Source organism: Pteronotus mesoamericanus, unplaced genomic scaffold (assembly GCF_021234165.1).
Source record: "Pteronotus mesoamericanus isolate MK-2021 breed Mesoamerican mustached bat unplaced genomic scaffold, CSHL_Meso_final scaffold_651, whole genome shotgun sequence".
In the NCBI taxonomy this organism is placed as follows: Eukaryota; Metazoa; Chordata; class Mammalia; order Chiroptera; family Mormoopidae; genus Pteronotus; species Pteronotus mesoamericanus.
This window is the reverse complement of record NW_026555325.1, coordinates 2,113,999-2,139,904: the sequence shown is the minus strand read 5'-3', so window position 1 is coordinate 2,139,904 and position 25,906 is coordinate 2,113,999. Positions and strand designations below refer to the sequence as shown.

General features: G+C 37.7%; 1 protein-coding gene across 1 annotated transcript in view; it reads right to left on the bottom strand.

Moving 5' to 3' along the window:
- Positions 1-25,906, bottom strand: part of THSD7B (thrombospondin type 1 domain containing 7B) — a 774,554-nt gene that overhangs the window by 246,085 nt on the left and 502,563 nt on the right. The window contains exon 13 of the mRNA XM_054562681.1: positions 22,314-22,577. Coding sequence (XP_054418656.1) covers positions 22,314-22,577 — 264 coding nt within the window. The remainder of the gene's footprint in view (positions 1-22,313; positions 22,578-25,906) is intronic.

The window sequence follows — 25,906 nt, the reverse complement described above, 5'->3', positions numbered from 1 at the left end:
TGGACTTGAATCATTTTCAATTATTTTTTTTTATATCTCTAATAATTGTTCTTCTCAGTCGACCCTTAAGTGGTACTTCACCTTGTTAGTGTCTCCATCCATCACTAACCCAGCTTTCACTTATTCTTGATTCCACCCTGTTTCTCCACAGCTTATCAGTGTTCTCCCTTCTGACTCTCAGATTTTTATTCCATCCCCATCCCCATGGACTCAGTCTTTTTCACTCTCCCAGGGGTCACTGCAACTTGATCCTTGTTGCTTTCTCTACTTTTAATTTTTCTTTTATCCAATACATCATCAATCCTGAAGCCAGAATTATCTTTCTAAGATAAGCATTGGCTCCTATTACAACAGCCTTGGTTAACAACTCTTCTTTCTAAAGCAACAGCTCAGGATTTGAAGAATCAGAAAAAAAGATAAAGGAGGATAGCTGGGACAGGGGTTCCTGGGTTTCACAAATCTCAGGCAATTTTATCTATGGGAAGCCCTTGTGGAATATTTACTTCTGATGAGTATTATCTAGGGAAACCTTATTAGGTAAATATGTCACCAGAGGGAAAAGGTTGAGAACTATCTGAAAGCAGAATTGCAGAGGTTTGGCTCTTTTGCCTCTAAGCATTTACAGATGTTTTCAGAGAACAACACATTTCAAAATTTAAAATTTTGTGTCTCTTTCAATAGATAGCTTATGTCCTATAAAGATGACGTTATGTTTCATTTTATGTTGATACATATATAAGTAATTTTATCCTAAAAATATTTTCAATGAACACTTATGCTGTTAGATGAGTCCCTTAAAAATTAAAAGATAAGCTCAAACATTATTCACACTTTAAAACCTTATCTTGAATAGTTAAAATCTTTTTAGCATATGAGTTCCTACGTAAGCTAACTCCAACTGACATTTCTAACCTTGTCTTCTATCACCTACCTATATCTTGGTCACACTGAGACAGGCCAGTAAGCCAGGATAAGTGGAAGAGGGTAACAGAGACAGATACCTGAACAAAATGGCCAGGGTATTTACAGCCAGATACAGAAGGTCACCCCAATAGAGATAAGACCTAAGCCTCAGTTGTATTTCAGCTCCAGGTCCAGAAAAACAGCAAAACCAGGTGGGCAACACCAGGGCCAGCTGCAATTATTAATTACGCCCTGCCCTGGTGTTGAGAGCATCCTGTTCATGATATAGCCTTTCCTGTAAGTCAGCCTTCAGTCCTGCTCGTATTGTCTGACACAGGCTTTAAGACCCAAAAGAACCGGGCCACCTCTATGACCACCAGTTCCACAGGTGACACTGGCACTGAGAAATAACAGGGAGTCAACAAAGGTGACTTAGGCTATTTATTTGGACTTAATGCAGGTTCATTCACCTTTTATTAATGCAGATTTAATACAAATCTATACTAACCTAATAACAATACTAGTCACTCCAACAATCTCTAATGACATCACATGAGAGAACTGGATAATAACTAACCCGAGTCCTAGAGTATCAGTCTGCAGGTCCAGGAGGTAGCACAGTGAGCAAGGAAGCTGTCAGTGTTTTGCAAGAAAGAAAGTCTGGAGCCAGGTAGGCAACAGGGCAGATGAAGTCCTCAACCCAGAAGGGCAGAGCCTGTGGTGGCCAATGCCAAGAGAAATCAGCATGACATGGAGCAGCACTCTGGAGTGAGGAGCTTGGCTGTCTCAGCAGTGGTCTGGAGCCTGCCTCAGTTATACCTTAAAAGCAGTATATTCCACCCCCTGGGTCTCTTCATAAGTGTAGTAGCAACCCTGATGGCAAGTGGGGAACTTGCCCAGGAGCCTATCTGTGGATGGTCCCGCTCTGCAGACATGGTTGTTCTGATCACATATGTAGATATCTTGGGTGTGTCACCTTGCCAGATGTGTCTGTTCTGATTACATGTGCAGGTATCTTGGGTGCATCTCCTTGGCAGATATGTCTGGTGTGACTTAGATAGTTTCCCTCTTGAACTAAAGTGTCATTGCTGACTGGCAGCCATCCTGGTTGACATGAGTGACTCCGATTTGCTTTATATACTTTATCCTATCTTGACCAGACAAACTCCATTTTATTGGTCCTGCTCTCCACACCTGGCACTGACCAATCAATGGAGATCACAACCCTGAAAAAGCACACCTGAAAACTGAGGAATATCCTGCTGAAACCCTCCTCTGAGACCTCCCTAAAATTCCCACATGCAAGAGAGAGAGAGAGAGGAGCTCAAGACTAAAGACACAGCCCTCACCATCCCCTTTCCCCTATTCTTCCCTCATGTCTTCCCTCATAGGCATGCATCTCCTAAACTCTAAGGGACCTCAAGATTTGCAGTCAGTCAAGCAATGGGCAGTGGCAGTTTGTCCCAAGCTAATCCCCTGCATGTGTTCTCAAGGCTACTTTACCTCTGACTTCCCAGTGAGTTATGGCCTTTCAGCCTAGGTTCTCTCTCCTGCTTCTTCTACCTTAAACCCTTCCTTATTTTACAGTCCCCACTTTTAATACATGTACCCTCATAGTTCCCTGGACTTGTTTTGTGAAATATTTTCCTTCACAAAGTCAAGAACTCATACACTATCAGCTGGCCCTAGGCAGACCCACTGAGGCCCAGGTTGCCTATCCAGTAACAACCCAGTACTAGTCATCTTTATCAAAATACCATACACCATCTTCTTTTTCAAGAGCCAGATCAAATATCCTCACTCTTCTGAGCACTGTTACTAAAACCATCCCAGAATTAGTTCATCACTGTCCTCCCAGAATATTTTGTTAATATGTCTCTTCTGGTATGTTCCATATTTAATTAAGTTTACATATTTACAATTCTATTCCTAACATAAGACATTCTAAAAAAAATTCCTCCAAAAAGTCAAAAAGTAGGGACTGCCAATAGTTTAGATATCTCTGTGAATGTGTGTATGTGTACGTATACATATACATGTGAAGAGGGACCCAAACTTTATTTATAAAAAATCATGTATTTATTCTTACATATTTAAACTTCAATTTCAAAGTACTCTCTATTTGATGCAATACACCTATCAAGAATTTTTCCCACTGTTCCAATTTTTGAACTCATCAATTTGATGCCGTTTAGTGCCTATGTTGTTCTTTATTTCACCTCTTCCACACTGGCAAAATGTTTCCCCTTGAGGGCTCTTTTCATCCAGGAAAACAAAAAAAGTCACTGGGGGCAAAGTTGGGTGACTAGAGAAGGTGGGGCATGGGGGTCATGCTGGTTTTCATCAAAAATTGCTGAACACTCAATGCATTGCGGGCAGGTGCCCTCATAAGTCACCCATCATGAAATGGGCCAACACGTTGAAAGAGTCTTAAAAAAAATTCACTGAGGCCGAACACAGCCTCTCACAACAGTGCCAGCTGGCACACTGATAGAAATGGATTCCTTGAACACTCACCTAGCGAGGGAAGTCTGTACTACAAGGGGCCCACCCTCCAGAAGATAATTCCATTTTTGGGGCGGTCCCCTTCATATGTGTGTAAACACACATAGATATGTTACACATATTTTGCACCAAATTATTATAAATTACTATAAATTTTTCATTAACTAGATATCAGAATTTATTTATTTTTTACTTTTGAAACATAATTTATACACAATTCAAGCATTTAAAGTTAATAATTCAATGCTTTTTGGTATATTCATAGAGTTGTCTAACATTTATCAGAATCAATTTTGGAACAGCACTGTGTCCTCCCCAAATTCAGATATTAAAGCCCTAACTCTAAATAAGGTGATGTTTGGAGATAGTGCTTTTGTGAAATAATTAGATTTAGATGAGGTAGGAAGGGTAGGGGCTTCATGATGAGACTAGTACCCTTTATAAGAACAGACACCAAAGAGCTTGTTCTCTGTCTGCCCTGTGAGGACATGGCAAGAATGTGGTTATCTGCAAGGCAGGAAGTAAGCTGAGCTCTCAGAACCAAATGATGATGGCATCCTGATCTGACTTTTAGCCTCCAGGAATGTGAAAAAAATACTTTTCTTTGTTTAAGCCACCCCTGTCTATGATATTATGTATGGCAGTCTGAGCTGACTGAATAGAATCCCTCCCTGTTCCCTCTTACTCTGAGGTCCAGGCGAACACACTACCTACTATCTATCTCTATAGTTTTGACTGGTTTGAACATTGCATGTAAATAGTATTATATACTATGTTATCTTTTGTGACTGCCTTCTCACTTATAATCTACGTTGTAGTAGGTTATCAAGACATCATTCTTTTACTTATCCAACAGTTTTCATTATATGGTATGCTACATTTTATTTATCCATTGATCAGTTAATTCAAATATGAGGTGTTTCCACTTTTCAGCTTTCATGACTAATGCTGCTAAATATTTCTGCATGTTTTATGTGAATGTGTTTTAATTTCTCTTGGACATATATTTCATTTCTTTTGGGTCATGTAGTAACTGTATGTTTATCTTTTTCAGGAACTGCCAAACAGCTTTTCAAAGCAGTGGCATCTTCACATTCCCACCAGATATGTATAAGGGTTCTAATTTCTTTACATCCTCATCAACACTTAATTTTTTGTCTTTTTTATTGTAGCCATTATAGTGGATGTGAAATTATATTTCATTATGATTTGATTTGCATTTCCTTAATGGTTAATGAAGTTAAGCATCTTTTTGTGTACTTAGCCATTTGTACCACTTGTATATCTTCTTTGTAGAACAATATATTGAAATCTTTTGATCTTTTTTAACCAGGTTATTTGTCTTTCTATTGTTGACTTACAAGACTTCTTTATATATTATCAAGTCTCTTATCACATATATAATTTAAAAATATTTTTTCCCTTTGGAGTTTGCCTGTACACATTTTTGATAATGTCCTTTGCAACATAAAAGTTCTTAATTCTGATGAAGTCCAACTTATCTATATTCTTTTGCTGCTACTACTTTTGGTGTTGTATCTAAAATGATTTTGCCTAGCCAAAATCACAAAGATTTACAGCTGTTTTCTTTTAAGAGTTTTATAGTTTAAGCTATTACATTTAGGTTTATCATCCACTTAATTTTTGTGTACAGTGTAAGCAACGGGTCAAGGATCATTTCTGTGTGGATATTCAGTGGTTCCAGTACCATTTGTTAAAGAGGCTATTCTTTCCCCACTGAATAGTCTTGGCACACTCCTTAAGAATCAGTTGAGCATAAATGTAAGGGTTTATTCATGGACTTCCAATTATGTCTCATTTATCTATATGTTTATCCATATATGTTAGTACTAAATTGTCTTGAATGCTGTAACTTTTTGGTAAGTTTTGAAATCAGGAAGTATGAGTCCTCCAACTCTTTTTAGTTCTTTCAAGTTTATTTAATTCTTGGTCTTTTGCATTTCCATGTGAATTTTAGGATGAAGTTTGTCAATTTCTGTTTAAAAAAGTAAGCTGAGATTTTTTGATAGGGATTGGATTGAATCTGTAGATGAATTTGAGGGGTATTGACATTTTAACACTATTAAGCCTTCTGGTCCATAAACATAGTGCATCTTTCCATTTACTTAGGTCTTCTTTATTTTCTTTCAACAGTGTTTTAAATTTTTTAGAGTATATATTTAATTCTTTGGTTAAATTTATTCTTAAATATTTTGTTCTTTATGCTACTATCAATATTTTTTAATGTGTTTTCTGATTTTCCATTGTTAGTATATAGAACTACAATTGATTTGATATATTGATCTTTTGTTTTTCCAGCTTTGTAATATGATTGATGGTATACTTATCTTGTACCCTGCAAATTTGATAAATTTACTTATTAGCTCTAATAGTTTTATAGGGGAATTCTTTAGAATTTCCTATTTTCAAGATCAGGTTATCTGCCAATAGATATAGTTTTATTTCTTCCTCTTTACTCTAGATGCTTTTTATTTCTTTATCTGTCTAATTGCCTTGTCTAGAGCCTCTATTAGAGTGCTGAGTAGAAGTCAAAAGTGGACATCTTTGTTTTATTCCTGATCTTAGAGAACTGAGCTATATTTTTAAAGCAATTTAGACAAAGTTATTTGGTACTTCTTCATACTGCTTGTTTGCATTGAAAATACTTTTATTATTCTTTGATTCCTTAATTTAAAAGCATTTGTTTAGAAATTCTGTTTACTTTCTAAGACAAGACATGCTGCTTTTTATTTCAAGCACGTTAAACTTAAGTTGTACATGGATTAAATCATGGGCCCTTAATTTCTCCCTGAGAAGGGTTATAACACACAAGACCTTTTCCAGAAAGGTAATTCAACCAAATACAAAGTACAAGGTTATAAGGCCCTACTCATGCCTTCTGTCATTGTCCACCTTCAATTACCAACTGATAACCCTTGACCCCATATCTTGACATAATTTCAGAGATAAATCTGTATTAGAAATATAGATATATGAAACTGTTTGATGTCCTGTCATTTTTGTCTCATTGTAATTCAAAAAACTAAAGTATGACCTGACTCAGAGAGGGGAGATAATCCCAAAATGGAAGTACCTGAAAACAGGAATGTATTAGACTATGAATGTTTCTAATGAGTATTGATTTATCTTTCTATACTGTTATATAGAAATGATATTGATGAAAACTAGCAGTTACATGGATGTTGGTTAAAAGAAGAAATGAATACATAAACAAATGAACAAGTATTCCCAATGTATTCCTTCATTAGGTGAGTTCATGGACTGAGTGCTTCAAACATTGTCAACAGCAGAACTCTCTCTTCAAATGAGATTTTTTTCAGTAAGGCTTTGTCTCTAGGAACCATTAAATAGGTCAAAGTTAGAAAACAAAACATAAGAAATCAACAAGATAAAGCTAATACATGATCTGGAAACAAATGCAAACAATAATAGTTCCACATATCAAGTTCAAGGAAATAACTAAAAGCAATTTTTGCTTTCTTCATTATATTTTAGCCAATGTCATTTGCCTAATATTTTGCAGAATTATGATATCAATTATTCACATAAATACCTCCTGTGCAGACACCACACACATAAAGAAATAAAATAACACTATGTGAATACTTCTAATATGTGAGAGAAGTTTTCCACTTTTTCATTTGCATATCTTTAAAGTTTTGCTCAAAAATATAACAAGATTAACATACTGTGGTAAGATGAACAATAGCACCCATAGATATCTAGGTTCTAATCTCTAACCTGTGAATGTTACCATAGTCTCAAAGTGACTTTGTAGTTGTGATTATGTTCAGAATATTGAGATGAGAATATAATCCTGAAAACTTTGACACTGAAGAGTTGATACAGGAAAAAGAAAGTCATGAGACACTGAAGCAAGATACTATATCACAGGAAGAGGTCATAAGCCATGGAACACAGCTCTAGAAACTGGGAAAACCCAGGGAAAAAAAACCCTCGCCCTAGAGACTTCATAGGTAGCATGGCCCTGGCTATACCTTGATTGTGATCCAGTTAAACTGCCTTTGGATTTCTGACCTGTAGAACTGTGATAGAAAAAAAATACATGTTTTAATCCACCAAGTATGCAGTTTTGTTACAGCAGTCATAGGGAACTAATATGCATATGTATATTAAAATTATTTATATATAAATAAGGATTTATATTCTGTATTTTGTTATAAAGTATTGCACATGTATGATAAAAGAGCACTTTTCTAGGTATTTTGTCGTGATGGGATGGTGAAGTAGATAAAGCCTCTTCATAAGAAGCACTAGGACTGGGGAATCTGTATCTTGATAAAAGACATAAAGCAGATATGCTCAGCTCATAATGGGTTCTAAGTGTTGGGAAGTGCTGACTGGCAAGACTGCCTGTAATTTTCCAGAGGAGGTAATATTTCTCATGTAAGTCCGGAAAGGTTATTAGGAATAAACTAGAGAATTAGGTTGCAAGGAGAAAAAAGAAAAAGTCATAGCGGAAGTAAAATGAACAGGCACAGAAGGCAAAAAGCCCCACTAGAGTGAGTGGTATACACTGAAATACGCAAATTTCAAAGACAACTGGAGTTGAGCATGGGAAGGAAAAAAGATGAGGCATTAGAGGTTAAAAAAGGATAAAGTCTTGAAGGGCTGGTAGTCTGTGCTAGAAGGTCTAGACAATTAGTTGACATTAAGAGTTTAAAACTTATGTGAGCAATAACCAGATTTGCCCTTTGGAAAGATTCCTATTATTAAAATGGGAGAAAAAGATGACAGAAGGAAGGACTGAGTGAGGACTGCTGATGGACAAGCACTGCAGTGAATATCAGGAAATGGGGAAGGGAGTCTGAACTAAAAAGTGAGCCACTGACATGGCAAAAATATGAAGAGAAGAAAGAAATATCTCTAAAGTATTAATATCATAACAATTTTTATAGCAATGCCCACATTTTAAAAAAAGCAAAAGAAGAAAAATCTCAACATTAAAAACACAGAAACATATTTTTCATATTGTCAAAGTTAAATCTCCTTGCCCCAGAGAAGGCACTATTAATACCTCCTCGAGCAGTGTGATGTGAAGACCTTTACAATGTCCCAGGAGACATAAATGTGTAGACGATTCATGAAATGGGCCATGGCAAAAATTGCAAATGACTGCTTTATTTTCCTACAAGTAAAATGTAATCTTTCGGTCTCTTTTGTGTGATGCACTTACGAGGACAGCTCAGAATAGGTAACATAAACCTTTCAGTAATTTAAAATTTAATTCATTCACAGAAAATATAAAGTATTTAAATGTATTAAGATTAAATTCACATTTTCCAATGGCTGAAAATAAGTGAAATGATAATTCTTTAAGTCACAAAGAGATTCTTTGTTATTTATTTAGCTTTGTCTGCTCTTTATATCTCTTTAGATATGATAACAAACTAATAAAATTACTGCAGTAGGGTTAAACTGCTAATGATAAGTTATTTCTAGATTAAATATTAATGAAGATAATTAATTGCCTATCAAAATCAATCATGTTTTATCTGGAATCAGATGTAAAACAGACTGTATTTTCACTTTATAGTTAGATGAATTAAGTTTATTCACACAGTTATCACTGGATCACTTGGAATATTGTTTCTGCATTTACCATTCTTTCAAAAACATTGTCTGCATGTAGTAATGCAATTCCATTTCCTCTAATCCCAAACTGTATATCAACCACAAAATAGAATCACATATTCCGTAAAGTTTGCCTGACCATGTATTGCACAGCCGACTTGTCTATAGATCTGCATTCATTATACATAGCTATTTTACCCAAAGAGCTGTTTAAAAACAAATTTTCCATCTGATGATTGCACTTAAATTAGATTCAGACTCTTTTCTTTTGTCCCATACGATTCTGCCTATTTCTTCAACCTCACTTCACGCAATTCTCTCCTCACTCCCTACATTCAAACCACAGGACTCTCTTTGTTATTTTGGCCAGAATTTCTTTCCTGCCATACATCCTTGTGACAGGCTTGTCTCACAAATTGAAATTACCTTAAATGTACCTTTCACAGTTGCCTGCTTCCTTCTCATTCTTTACATATCAAACTGTGACTTTAGTGAGAACTTCCCTAAAATCTAAGATTTTCTATTCATAGCCTCTTAAGAGCTAACCAAGACTTGAAATTCCTTTACGATTTTTTTTCTATCTCCCACTAGACAATAAGCTGACAATTCTCTGATTTATCCCTAACTTTATATCCAAATCATAGAAGAGGAGCAGGTTCTATATATAGCAGGTATTCACGATATAGGTTTTTATCAAATAAATTAAGAAATAAATATATAGGTGACATCAGAATCATGGTAGAGCAAAACATTCCTCCCTTGTCTACCTTTTTCATTACAATTAATTAGACATCCATTGTCAAATAGAAATGTCTCTAGCATTACAATGAGAAACCTTGAGGTTTCTAGTTACCTGTGCTTCTGAAAATAGAAAAAGGGATCCTGTGGAGGCTTCGAATGCAAGGGAGTTGGTAAACTGGCCCCACCCCATGTACTGCAATCAGGAAAGCAAGAACCTGGAGAATACAAGACTGGGCAAGTGCTCAGGGGCAAAGGAATTTTTAAAAATTCATCCTGCATAAGAGGAGATTCCAGAATTCCACTGGAGTGCGATGGACAGGAGTTTGGATGCAGAACAGAGGGAAGAAGTTGTCAAGGTGACTCTCTTTCCCCAGGGTGATAAGGCAAGAGGCTAGGCTTTTGGCACCTGCAGTGGTTACCTTTCTCACAGGGGAGGTAGAGCGCAGTGGCCTTCCCCATGGCGGAGGCGGTAACCACAAACCAAAAATCTAGACTATATTCACAAAATTTAAAAAAGGGGAAGACAGCATACCACCATAAAAAACTATCAGTTTATGAAAGCCGGGAGAAACAGGAGAAAAAAGAAGCAATGGATATTTAAGAGAAAAAAAACAAAAAACTAGAAGCCAGACAATAAGATGGCAGTAACAAGTTCTTACATATCACTAATCACTTCAAATGTAAATAGACTGAATACAACAATCAAGCACAGAGTGGTTGGCTGGATTAAAAACAACAAAAACAAAAAACAAAGGCTATATGCCTATGCGTTGTCTACAGGAAATTCATTTCATCTCCAAAGACACACATGGCTGCAAGTGAAGAGATGGAAGAAGACACTCTTTGCAAGTAGAAACCAAAATAATGTGGGCGTAGCCATACATATCAGAAAAAAATGTACTTCAAGCCATAAACAGTAACAATAGACAAAGAAGGTTATCGTATAATGATAAAGGGGTTAATACATCAAGAAGATATAACATAAATATGTATATGTGTATATGTATATGTGTGTGTACACATATACACACACGTACCCAACATGAGAACACCTAAATATTAAGCAAATACTAACAGATTGAAGGGAGAAATAAAAACACAATAATACTAAGGGTCTTTAATACCCCACTCTCAGCAAGATAAATCATTTAAACAGAAATTCGACAAGGAAATGTTGGAACTGAACCAAATGGACTTGACATACATAAAACATTCTACCCAACAGAAACTGAATTCGCATTCTTCTCAGCTGCACATAAAATATTCTCCATGATAGATCCTGATAGGACATAAAACAAATCTTAGCAAATTTAAGAAGATTAAAATCATATCAACTATCTTTTCTGACTACAATGGCATGAAACCAGAAATCAAGCAAAAAAGCTGGATATCTATAAATATGTAGAAATTAAACAACATTCTTCAGAACAATGAATGTGTCAAAGGAGAAGTCAAAAGGAAAGGAAAGTTATCTCAAAACTAAACAAAAAAAATGGAAAGACAGCATATAAAATCCTATGGAATGATGCAAAAGCAGTTCTAACAGGGAAGTTTATAGTGATAAGTTGGTATATTAAGAAATTAGAGGATTGGAAAGATGGCGGAGGAGTGAAAGGGAGTCACGCTGACCTCCGCCCAAAACCAAACTGGAATTGCAACTAAATAATGGAGTAATCACCTGGAAAGCAGTGGAGCGATAGTGGGAGAGGAGCCTTGGTGCCGCGGACAGTGGATTCTACTCTCACACATCCCAACGAGTGAGAATTGCGGTGGAGGCTCGAGAGGGTGGGCTGGGTGCGCACGGGCACTGGCACCAGAGGGACACTGAAACGGCCAGTTAGCGTCCCCCCCCGCCCCCGGAGAAGAACGGGGTCTGAATCATAAACAGGAACCTCTAAACTACAGCAGCTAAAGCCGAGAAAATACAGACAAAACGCAACCCCAAAAAGCTTAGGGGTGCTCTCTGCCAGAGACAGGTGGCTGGGGATGCAAAAAGACATTTAAAGGGCAAACGCAAAAGTTGCAGCGGCAGCCACCCTCCTTGATCGCTGGGTACAGGCGGCAGCAGGGTGGGCTGGTGCCTGGGAAAAGACTGGTGAGGAAAACTTTGTGAAGAGAACTGACACTGCAGCCGGTGGAGCCCGGGTGATAATGCACTTCCCACTCTGCAGCTACCATCTCGCTCAGGCATAAGGGAATCAATTAACCTGCCTTTTGTGCGCTCCGCACACAGCTTGTACGCCTGTGAGCTACGGGGCTGAGTGCAGACTGGCTGGGAGAGCCTTGAGGAGAGACTGGAGACGGAGGCATTGGGGAAAGAACGGGAGGAGGAACCGGGGAGTCCCGACTCCCTCCCCGTTCGGTAGTCTCCATTGTGGGCTGGAAAGGCGCGACCCCAAAGAGGCAGAAGAGGGGCGCGCATGAACCAGACTGCCTGCGATTGAAACGCAGTCCGCACAGGGGTTGGATCCTTGGGTGAAGGGGTCACAGAACTGCCCAGAGGCCCCTGAGGGGAGACTAGAAACGGAGGCATTGGGGAAAGAATGGGAGGAGGAACCGGGGAGTCCCGACTCCTTCTCCTTGCCGTAGTCTCCATTGCACGGGAAGAGGCAACACCCCCAAACAGCCAAAAGCTGAAAAGCAAACAGACACCCCCAAAACACACAGAGCAGGCACGCACACTTGCGCCGAGTGACCGGCGAGGGTTGGCGAGCGTGTGTGTGACCCATGCGGGCTGGCGAACGCTTGCACCTGCCGGCAAGGCCTCACACAGACTAGCACCCATAAGGCCTGCAAGGGAGTGCACAGAGGGGCAAGGGCAGGTGTAAATTGACCTACCCGCTGCGATTGCGGAGCGGCCCACAAAATAAGTAGAGCTGCCCACAGTCCCTGGAGGAGAGACCAGAAACAGGATTAACCAGAGAGTCCTAGAGCTGATTTCCTCCCATTTCCGTAGTCCCCATTTGGCGAGGGCAAGCAACGCACCCAAAGAGCCAAAAGCGGGGAAAACACACAATAGAAGACCCTAAACTGACCAGTGCTGCGAAGCTCGCGTGACAGGGAGGCCAGATGAGTACGGGAGGTCGCGAATAAGTCCCCTGGCCTGGGGCAAGCACATGCGAGCCCAGGCAGGTGGGGGACCCTGCCGCGCTGGGCACGCGTTCAAGGAGCCGGCGTGAGAGCGCAGAGAGATCCCAAAAAATAGCTCAGCCCTGACCGAAGGGGTCACAGAGCTGCTCCAAGCAGGAGTCAGACACAGGCATTAGACTCCTGAAAGACTCAAACAAACAACCCCAGGCCCTATAGGGTCAACAACTGACATCATCAGAGGCAAGCCCAGAAAGAAAAGTAAAGGACAAAAATACTTAACAGACTCTCACAAAAATGGGAAGAAAAAGAAGTTCCCCTCAAATGAGTGGAAAAGGGGACTCCCCACAGAGAGAGCTAAATGAAATAGAGGCAAGGGAACTATCAGATATGGAATTCAAAACAATGGTTGTAAGGAAGCTCAATGAGCTCAGCCAGCTCAAAGAGAACTATGAGAAACTGCAGAGAAACTATCAGGATCTTACAGCAAACTATATCAGCCTGGAAAAGGACATAGAAACTATCAAGAAGACACAAGAGGATATGAAAAATACCATTTCTGAATTGAAGAACACAGTAGAAGGAATCCAAAGCAGGCTGGATGAAGCTGAGGATCGAATCAGTGAGATGGAGGACAAGGTAGAAAAAACCTCCCAGAAAGAACAAGAAATGGAAAAACGACTCAAAAAGAATGAAGAAGCATTTAGGGAAATGCAGGACAACCTGAAACGCAATAATATCCGTATAATAGGGATACCAGAAGGAGAAGAAGAGGAGCAAGGAATAGAGAACCTCCTCGAAAAAGTAATGATGGAAAATTTCCCTAATTTGAGGAGAGAAAGGCTCTCATGGATCCAGGAGGCACAGAGGACCCCACTCAAGAGGGACCCAAGGAGGTCCACTCCAAGACACATCATCATTAAAATGGCAAATGTCAAAGACAAAGAGAGAATCCTCAAGGCAGCAAGGGAGAAGGAGAAAGTAACATACAAGGGGGCCCCCATACGCCTAGGAGCTGACTTCTCAACAGAAACACTCCAAGCCAGAAGGGAATGGCAACAAATATTCCAAGCCATGAAAAGCAAGGGCCTACAGCCAAGGCTGCTCTACCCAGCTAGGCTCTCCATTAAAATAGAAGGAGAAATACGGAGTTTCCCAGACAAAAGAAAGCTAAAAGAATACATCTCTACCAAACCAGCACTCCAAGATATGCTAAGGGGACTGGTTTAAGCAGATGAAGGAAAAGAATGAGACAGAGAGGAACACAAGTACAAAGAGAACAGATGAGTAAGTTTCTATCAGTAATATCTCTCAATGTGAATGGACTAAATGCCCCAATCAAAAGACACAGGGTAGCTGAATGGATAAGAAAACATGACCCACACATATGCTGCCTACAAGAGACCCACCTCAGAGCCAAAGACCTACACAGATGGAAAGTAAAGGGGTGGAAAATAATATTCCAAGCAAATGGACATGAGAAAAAGGCTGGCGTTGCCATACTTGTATCAGACAAAGTAGATTTCAAAGCAAAGGCCATAAAGAGAGACCCAGAGGGGCACTTTATCATACTTAAAGGAAGAATCTATCAAGAAGACATCAACATTGTAAACTTATATGCTCCCAATATAGGAGCCCGCCAAATTTATAAGGAAATTGTTGGATGACTTCAAAAAAGCTATAGACAGCAACACACTGATAGAAGGGGATTTCAACACCCCACTGTCCAAAATGGACAGATCTTCCAAACAAAACATTAATAAACATATCGTGGCACTGAATGACACACTGAATCAAAGGGACTTAACTGACATATATAGAACCTTCCATCCCAAGAAGAAAAATACACATTCTTTTCAAATGCTCATGGCAGTTTTTCAAAGATAGACCACATGATAGGACACAAAGCAAGCCTCAGCAAATTCAGGAATATTGAAATAATACCAAACTTTTTCTCAGACCACAAGGCCTTGAAACTCGAAATCAACCTCAAAGAGAAACTTCAAAAACTTGCAAACTCATGGAGACTGAACAGTACACTATTAAACAATGAATCAGTCAATAATGAGATAAGAGAAGAAATCAAAAAATTTCTGGAAACAAATGAAAATGAACAGACAACTGTCCAAAACCTATGGGACACAGCAAAGGCGGTCCTGAGAGGGAAATTCATAGCAATACAGGCTTACCTAAAAAAGATAGAAACATTTCAAATAAAAGACCTAACACTACAACTTCAAGAAATGGAGAAACAACAACAAATAAATCCCAGAGCAAGTAGAAGGAAGGAAATAGTCAAGATTAGAGCAGAACTGAATGACATAGAGACAAAAAGAACAATTCAGAGGATCAACCAATCCAGAAGCTGGTTCTTTGAAAAGATTAATAAAATTGACAAGCCTTTAAGCAGACTCATCAAGACAAAAAGGGAGAGGACCCAAATTAATAATATCAGAAATGAAAGAGGAGAAATAACAACTGATACCACAGAAATACAAATGATTATCAGAAACTATTATGAACAATTATATGCCAAGAAATTTGAAAATCTTGATGAAAAGGACAAATTTTTAGAAAAGTATAATCTTCCAACACTGAAGGAGGAAGAAACAGAAAGCTTGAACAGACCGAGAACAGCTGGGGAAATTGAAGCAGTCATCAAGAATCTGCCAGCACACAAAAGGCCAGGGCCAGTCGGTTTCACAGGAGTATTTTACAAAACATTGAAAGAAGAGCTAACCCCTGTCCTTCTCAGACTATTCCAAAAAATCCAAGAGGAGGGAAGACTGCCAGACTCCTTCTATGAGGCCAGCAGCACCCTGATCCCAAAACCAGATAAAGACACTACGAACAAAGAAACCTCAGGCCAATTTTGCTGATGAACATAGATGCTAAAATCCTCAACAAAATATTGGCAAACTGCATCCAGCAATACATTCAAAAGATTATCCACCACGATCAAGTGGGATTCATCCCAGGGATGCAGGGATGGTTCAATATACGCAAATCAGTAAACGTGATACATCACATAAATAAAAGAAAAGACAAAAACCACATGATCACCTCGATAGATGCAGAAAAAGCATTTGACAAGGTACAGCACCCATTTATGATCAAAACACTCAGCAAAATGGGAATAAATGGGCCATTCCTCAACGTAATAAAGGCCATATATGAAAAACCTACAGCTAATATCATACTCAACGGGCAAAAACTGAAAGCTTTCCCACTAAGATCGGGAACACGACAAGGATGTCCGCTCTCACCGCTTCTTTTCAACATCGTATTGGAAGTCCTAGCCACAGCGGTCAGACCAGAGAAAGAGATAAAAGGCATCCAAATAGGAAAGGAGGAAGTAAAACTATCATTGTTTGCAGATGACATGATAGTGTACATAGAGAATCCTGTAGACTCTACCAAAAAACTCCTCAACCTAATAAGTGAATTTGGCAAAACAGCAGGATACAAAGTCAACATTCAGAAATCAAAGGCGTTTTTGTACACCAGCAATGCAATAGAAGAAGAAGAAATCAGAAAAAATATACCATTCGATATAGCACGAAAAAAGATAAAGTACCTAGGGATAAATTTAACCAAAGACACAAAAGACCTGTATGCAGAAAACTATACAACATTGAAAAAAGAAATTAAGGAAGACACAAATAAATGGAAGCATATACCGTGCTCATGGATTGGAAGAATTAATATCCTCAAAATGTCCATACTACCCAAAGCAATTTATAGATTCAACGCAATCCCTATTAAGATACCAATGACGTATTTCACAGAAATAGAACAGACATTTCAAAAATTTATATGGAACCATAAACGACCCCGAATAGCCGCAGCAATTTTGAGAAAGAAACACAAAGTAGGAGGGATCACAATACCAGACATCAAACTCTACTACAAAGCCACCATACTCAAAACAATCTGGTACTGGCACAAGAACAGACCCATAGACCAGTGGAACAGAATAGAAAGCCCAGAAATAAGCCCAGGTCTCTATGGACATCTAATATTCGACAAAGGGGGCAGAAGCATAAAATGGAGCAATAAGAGCCTCTTCGACAAATGGTGTTGGGAGAGCTGGACGGCTACATGCAAAAAATTGGAATTGGATCATCAGCTGACACCATACACAAAAATAAACTCAAGATGGATAAAAGACTTAAATATAAGTCGCAACACCATCCTTGTCCTCGAGGAGAACATTGGCAGGAAACTCTCAGATATCCCACGCACCAATTTTTTCATGGATATGTCTCCTAAAGCAAGGGACATAAAGGAAAGAATAAACAAGTGGGACCTCATCAAAATAAGAAGCTTCTGCATGGCGAAAGAAAATATCAGCAAAATGAAAAGGGAGCCAACCATATGGGAAAATATATTTGCTAATGATACATCAGATAGAGGTTTGATCTCCAAGATATATAAAGAACTCACTCGACTCTACTCCAAGAAGACAAACGATCCAATCAAAAAATGGGCAAAGGGCCTGGGCAGATGCTTTTCTAAGGAGGAGATACAGAGGGCCCAGAGGCATTTGAAAGGATGCTCGGCATCACTAGCCATAAGAGAAATGCAGATCAAAACCACCATGAGGTACCACCTCACACCGGTCAGAATGGCCATCATAAACAGATCCACAAATAACAGGTGCTGGCGAGGCTGTGGAGAAAAGGGAACCCTAGTCCACTGTTGGTGGGAATGCAGACTGGTGCAGCCACTATGGAAAGCAGTGTGGAATTTCCTCAGAAAGCTGAAAATGGAACTGCCTTTTGATCCAGTGATTCCCCTGCTGGGACTATACCCTAAGAACACCAAAACGCCAATACAAAAGAACCTATGCACCCCAATGTTCATAGCAGCACAATTTACAATAGCCAAGTCTTGGAAGCAACCTAAATGCCCAGTAGTAGAGGATTGGATCAAAAAATTATGGTACATATACACAATGGAGTACTATGCAGCAGAAAGAAAAAAAGAAGTACTAAACTTTGCGACAGCATGGATGGAACTGGAGAGCATCATGCTAAGCGAAATAAGCCAGGGGGCGAAAGACAAATACCATGTGATCTCACCTATAAGCGGAACCTAACCAACAATGCAAAGATGCAAGGAAAATATGACCAGCAACACTGAAAGGAAAAGAAATCAACAGAGACAAGAGGGAAGGGGGGGGGCAGGGAAAGGGAAGGGAAGGGGCAAGTCAAGGAACATATAGCAAGGACTCATGGACAAAACCAAAGGGGAATAGCTGAGGGAGGGAAGACGGGAGGGAGCAAGGGAAAGAGATGGGGGGGAGGCAGAGACAAATGTATTTAAAAAGTAAATAAATTAAAAAAAATAAAAAAATAAAAATAAAAAAGAAAAAAAAGAAAAAAAGAAATTAGAATGATTTTAAATAAACAACTTAATTTTACACCTCAAGCAACTAGAGAAAGAAGAAAAATGTAAGCTCAAAGTTAGCCAAAGGAAGAAAATAAAGACTGGAAATCAATTAAATCAGACCAAAAAAAAAAAAAAAAAAAACCAAAACAAACAAAACATAAAAGGATCAGAGAAACTAAGAGCTGGTATTTCAAAAAAATTAAAAATGTTGACAAACCTTTAGTTAGACTAAGGTAAAAAAGAATAAGAAGCCTCAATAAAATGAGAAATGAAAGAGGAGACATTGGAATTGATACCACTAGAATATACAGGCTCATAAGAGACTACTGTGAAAAGCTATATGCCAACAATTCAGATAGCCTAAAAGGAATGAATAAAATTCTGGAAATATACAACCTACCAAGACTGAATCTGGAAGAAATAAAAAATCTGAAGAACAGAGCAATAAGTTAAGAAATTAAATCACTAATCAAAACCACAGAAAAAATAAATAAAGGCTATGACCAAATGACTTCACTGGTGAATTCTACCAAGCATTTAAATAAGAATTAATGTCAATCCTTCTCAAAATCTTAGAAAAGAATTGAAGATGTGGAGACACCTTCAAACTCATTCTACAAGGCCATCATTACTTTGATACCAAAGCCAGATATGGAAACTACAAGAAAAAAAAAAACCTATAGATCAGTATCACTATAAATATAGATGCAAAAATTCTTAATAAAATATTAGCAAACTGAATTGGACACATTAAAAGGATTATACACCATGACCAAGTGGGGTTTATTTAAGGAATAGAAGGATGGTTCAGTACACACAAATCAAAGAATATAATATATTAATATAATTAATTATAAAACTCAAATGATCATTACAATAGATTGAGAAAAAGCATTTGACAAAATACACATCCTTTCATGGCAAAAAAATAAAAAACCTCTCAACAGATTGAGTATAGAAGGACATACCTCAATATAATAAGGTCTTATTACAAACCCATGGCTAACATTAAACTCAATTGTAAAAGAACAAAAGCTTTTCCCCTAAGATCAGGAAAAAGACAAGGTTGCCCACTCTTACCACTTTTATTTAATATAATATTGGAAGTCTTAGCTAGAGCAATTAGGCAAAGCAAAGGAGTAAAAGATATCTAACTAGGAAAGGAAGAAATAAAAATTGTCACTATTTGCAAATGATAGGATTTTGTATATAGAAAATCCCAAAGACAAGAAGAAGAAAATATTGGAACAAATAAAAAAAAATTAGTGAAGTTGCAGTATATAAACTGTACTTACAGAAAAGAGTTGCATTTTATATTAATAATGGGACATCTAAAACATAAAGAAAAAAATTACCCCATTCACAATAGCATCAAAAACAATAAAACACCTAGGAATACATTTAACCAAGAAGTGAAAAATTTGCACAATATAAACTACAAGACTTTGTTGAAAGAAATTGAAGAAGACAAACAAATCAAAATACATCCCTGTTCATGGGTTGGAGTAATTAATATAGTTAAAATGTCCTCACCACCCAAAGCCATTCAATAAAGTCTCTATCATAATTGCAATGACTTTCTTTAAAGAAAATAAAATTCTAAAATTTATGTGGAACAACAAAGGAACCTGAACAGCCAAAGCAATCCTGAAAAAGAACAAAACAGAAGGTATCACACTTCCTGATTTCAAACTATACTACAAAGCTACAGTAATTAAAATAGTATAGTACCAGCATAAAATAGACATATAAACCAATAGACGAAATTAGAGAACTCAGAATTGAATCCCCATCTATTCAGTCAACTAGTATTCAACAAGGGTGCCAGGAACACCTGATGGGGAAATGAGGGTCTTTTGGGAAATCTGGACACACACACATGCAGAACAATGAAAGTGGACCCCTGTCTTACACAACTCACAAAATTAAATTGAAATGGATCAGAAACTTAAACCTAAGACTATTTTAAAAAACTCATAGAAGAAAATGTAGGGAAGAAGCACCTTGACATTGATGTTGGCAATGATTATTTTGAATATGATACTAAAATACACACCAGAAAAAAACAAACAAAAAAAGGCACTATATCAAATCTAAAAGCGTTTGCACAGCAAAACAAACAACTAACAAAATGAAAAGGCAACATACAGAAAGGGAAAAAATGTTTTGCAAGCCAAATATTCTAAAGGGGTAAATATCCAGAATATATAAAGAATATATACAACTCAGTGACAACAACAACAACAACAAAACCTAAACAATCAAATTAAGCAACAGAGGAATTAAATAGTCTTTTTCCAAAGAAAACATCTGAATGGCCAACAGGTGCATAAAAAGATGCCCATCACTAATCATCTGGGAAATGCAAATCAAAACTACAATGAGATACTAGCTTACACCTGTCAGAATGGGTAGCATCAGGAAGAGATAACAAGTTTAGGTCAGGATGTGAAGGAAAGAAAACTCTTGTACACTGTTGGCAGGATGTTTTTTGGAAAACAATATGAAAACTCCTCAAAAATTAAAAATAGAACTACCATATAATTTAGCAATTCTACTTCTGGATACATATGCAAAGTAAATGAGGTAGAATATGAAAGAGATATATATGTACTCCCATTTTTATTGCAGCATTATTTATAGTGGTCAAGATACAGAAACAACGTAAGTGCCTATCAGCAGATGAATGGATAAAGACAGGGTATATATACATAATGGAATATTATTCAGCCATGAGAAAGACATCCTGTCATTTGTGCCAACACACATGGACCTTGCTAAGTGAGATAAGTTAGAGAGAAAAAGGCAAATGCTATGTGTTATCATTTGTATGTGGAACATAAAAAAGCCAAACTTGTAAAAACAGAGTAAAATGGTGGGGTGATAGGTGGTTGGTGGATGGATAGAAGTTGTTTAAGGGTAAAACCTTGCAGCAAGTACTAAGTCCTAGAGATCTAATGCACAGTACAGTGCATATAGTCAACAATGTTGTGTTATAATCAAACTTGCTACAAGACTAGAATTTCTTTCATAAAATGGGTCCATTACTTGCTTGTGATGTGTTTAATGTTTCTACAAGTCAAATCACTGAAAAAAATTCTATAGACTAACCTGGGAAGCAGAGTGATGATGGCACCAATTTAAAAAATCATTAAACTTTAAATTGCATTCATATAATGATACAGATATATCTTAAATAAAGACAAGCTAATATACACATTGGCAAAAAGATGAGCTTGTCTGTTAGAACTAAATTCAATTTGACATTTCTGGTATTACTGAGACAGCTTATTTGGAACATAAGATCTTGATGACAGAGACCAAAAATCAATCATTTTTCCCCAGAGTTTGCTATTCAAACACAAATTCTTTCCATACCTTCTGTAAAGTTGCTGACTTGCTTAGTCTCTTTAAAATGGAAAAATGCAGTAACCCCTGCCCCCAAATAGAACAGGAAATTCATAAATTCTATTGTAATCATTAGTCTCAGCCTCTTCGATCAAAATTTACCCCAACTTCATTATTTTCTCCATTCACTCATATTTTTCAAATTCTTTTAAAGTTCAAAGCAAAACAGTCTTCTACCTAATTAAGATCTCCCAAATTGCCTAATTTCTTTTTTTAAAATTTTGTTCTACTACATGAGTGAACTTAAATGTTGTATTATAAAACAGTTAAAAATTAATTTTGCATTGGCATTTCGTAAACTTATTAGAGACTAAAGACCTAATCCTATACACATATATGTGAAGAGTACCAATTGACACCACTTGTATTGGGCTTTTGCTTTCTCAGTGAACTAGAGTAACTGTGCTCTCCCCCAGTAAACAAGCGGTCAAAGACATATAGAATGAAGTGAGTAAAGGATCCAAAACACATTCCAGATAGTCATGAGATATGGTTATATGCATTTCATGTCAATAATTTATGAGAGGCAGTGTGTTATTGACAAAGGAGAACTGAAATAGTTATTAAATAACAAATCTACTAATTCTAGACCTTGGACAAACCTCCTGAGTTATACCTCAATGTTCTCATCTGTTACTCCTCCTCATCCATGTCCTTACCAGAGCTGCTGCAGTGGGAGGGGTCAACGGGTCTTCCATTTTTATCAGAGCAGGCTATCGCTCTAAAGCGTATGCCCTTTCCACATTGTTTGCTGTCTCCTTGCACCTGGACTCCTCGCAGAGGCTCCCTTCTGCTTTCAGGAAGAATGCAATCTGACCAGTTTCCATAAGGTTGAGATATAAATATATCACAAGGACATAGCTCTGTTTCCATTAGAGGGTACAGGTCAGGTTCCTGGCATTTCTCCTTCTTCCTGCTCTTTCCTGTTCCAACAAGAAATATTAATGTATTAATTTCATATCCACTGTTTTGTTAAAAGTCACTCATGTTATTATATTTAAGAGCTCTTAAACTATTAAGTCTTAAATAAAATGAAGTCTTTCTTATTTTCACTCCTTTGTGCATGAAATTAAAATCCTAGGTCAATGAAAGCAATTCCCAGAGTAACTGTGAGATTCAAGTTAACGTTTTTTAAAAAAGTGTTTTTATGTTAGAGAGTGGCACAAAATACTTAGGAAATGTTTGCTACAGTGGCTCAACAGCCAGAAGATTCTTGTTTATTTATTATTTTTCTAATAATTTGTTGATACAAACAGATCAATTACCTGTCACCATTTTCCGTGAAACTAGCAGTTGCCAGGGAAGTTGACAAAATGGTGTAACTACTGACTCCTTCCCCTTTTTTTTCAAGTGACTTTTTAAAAACAGAGATTATTTATTCAAGAAACAAAATAATATCCTCCCATACAATGGAGTGAGGCTGAGGGTCAGTTGGGTATGACAAAGTAGAACGAATTTTGGTTCCCATCATCCAGCAGTTCACAAATACTGACAGAAGCAAGATTGACATAATTGCTCAAATCATATTGGATAATTTAATCTGAGAAAAATCTATGCAAGACATTGAGAGACCTTTTATAACTTTAGTATTCTAGAATATGACTTCACTTTACCAAATGACTTTATCAACTGTTTAGTTGCAATCCTGACTTTCAATAATGACAATGCAGAGTCATTTTTTTCACAGCTCTGAGTACTTGATAATCATGTTAATGGATTCCAAGGTTGCCTGTAACTTGATTCAACTTTTCGGTCAACACACTTCTTCTAGATCTCTGCAAGTTTTCCTAGATCTAGTAATTCCACTTTTTGTCTCCTCATTAGTGGATCATTAGCTAGTCATGATCAGTTATTATGAGTAGGCATCTTTATTGATCTATTTCCAGTCTTTATGGCTCTTTTAGAAATACTTGGTACAGGCTGATGCATGGACTACTTTCTCCTTGTTAGACAGTTTATATTATATACAACAGTTTTACAGTTGTCACCTCATGATTGGCTCTATGGCCTTCCCTGATTCTTATGGCCACAATAAACAAGGATTCCTACAGGGCCTAAAATGATCTTGGGGAAGCTTCAAACACACCACAGTCCCTCTGGGAGCATGTATTCACTTGTCTCTCCCATTAGGGTCACTTACTGAAAATATGTTTGAAAAACACATGTATTTTATGGCTGTGAAAATTTACTGGTTGAAAGATATATCAGTGGGTAGTGATTGGTTTCTTTCCATCAGCATTTCACTCACCCAAGTCTCTGGTGTTTTCCAAATGTCCATAAAGTACTATTGTCTCCATCTCTTCTATTTCTACTGTCTTCTCAAGACACTTAACCTTGGATTCTGAGTCTATATATAGCTTGAAACTACTTATTCTTGCCACAGTTATGAAATAAAGTTCTGGAATGCCTTTTTATTCTTTATTTTTCAGACTTGGTTGTTTAATGATGGTTCGGAGCATGACTGCAACATCATTCTTGCAATATTCTTTCCAAGTTTCATCACACATTACTTGTTTGTCCCTCACCCCTACCTCACACACCACTGTCCCTCTAGGCAGGCCTTATTTGTTTATGTTTGAATTTTTCTCCCTCTGTATCTCCCTTAACTGAGAGGCTTCCTGGAGGCACTGCCCTAGATTTTCTACTTTTCTGGTCCTAAACCTTTACTCACACATAGAGTTTAAATAACTATTCAGAATTCTTAAATCCCTCACTGTTATCCTCAGCCCACATTCCTCCCTCAAGTTTCTCAGCCACAGACTAGAAATCCACACCTAAAGAACCAATCAATTCAACCAAGCAAAACCCACACTCATCCTCTTAATATTACTATCTATCTTTCTTCTTCTATATTTCCCAATTCTATCAATGTGGCCATGTTGAAAACTGGAATGTCATACTTGGATCATCCTGTTGTACTACCTATATCTGTTTAATGGCAAAAACCTATCATTTCAAATACCTGTATATCTCTTGAGTCTGGTCATTGTTTCCTTTCTTACCGATACAACCCACATTTAACTCACCTCCAAATCACCACCTTAAATCACTACAACGACTTCCTCCAAAATCTTATTGCCACTACCTCATTCCCTTATATCTAGTTTCCAAATTGCAGTCAGGATCAGCTTATAAAGATTGCAATCTATCATATCATTCATCTACTTTAACTCTCTAGTGACATCACAGTTCACAGAATGAAATCTGGACTTCTCAACATAGTTATCAAGAATTCATAGGATCTGAGCCCATAAGTGTCTGCCTCCTGCCTGTGTTGAACCACTCAGCCTCTGGCATATGTGGATGAAAAGGGTGTTGTAATAAACTATAAATCCCTAACTGAGCAGGTCATGGTGAGTAGTCATGCCCCATGCCTTTCACTTCTTTAGTGGAAGGTTTTTAAGCAAGCCCCATTCATTGTTCTTATGAATCTAGGTTAACACGCCTTTGAAATGACAAAAGAAATGTCCCTTGAAGGTGTAACCACCCTTAAAAAAGAACACAATCTTGTAATCCAGTCCCTGCCTTGCTTTTTTCCACCCTCATATAATCTTTCTTAATTTCAAATGCATAAAAGAAAGAGCCAAACTGTTATCGTCTGGAGCATTTGAGATCTTGCTCCCCAGAATATGCTGTCAGTTTTGGCTCAGATAAACTCTTATAAAAATTCTCTGCAGGTTTGGACATTTCTTACACTGACACATATTTTAAGCTAGAAATATTGAACATTTTTCAGTTCCTACAAATTTGGCTCCTGGACTTTGCATGGCCTACCCAGATGTTTTCACCAGTTCTATCCTCTCCCCAAAGCCTACTTAATGCCTACATGTCCTTCATGTCCAAATTAGATCGCTCTCTCCACAAAGCCATGTTGAACACACTCTTCATCTCAGGTCTAGATGAGTGTTCTTCTCATATAGTTTGTATGGGCATAACAGTGGCTCTCCAATGATGTACACATCCTAATCCCTGAATTTAGGAGCTAACATGCTCCATTATGTGGCAAAATAAAACTTTGTAGATGTGACTAAAATGACAGATTTGAGATGAGATTATTCTGGATTATTTGGGTGGGTCTAACTTAATCACGTGGTCTTAAAATTAGAGGGCTTTTCCTGATAGGGTACAAAGTCAAAAGACATATGACTACAGAATGATAGTCACAGAAATGCAATATTACTAGATTTCAAGATATAGAGCCATGATCCAAGGCATGTGAGCAGCCTATAGAAGCTGGAAAATAAATTGATTT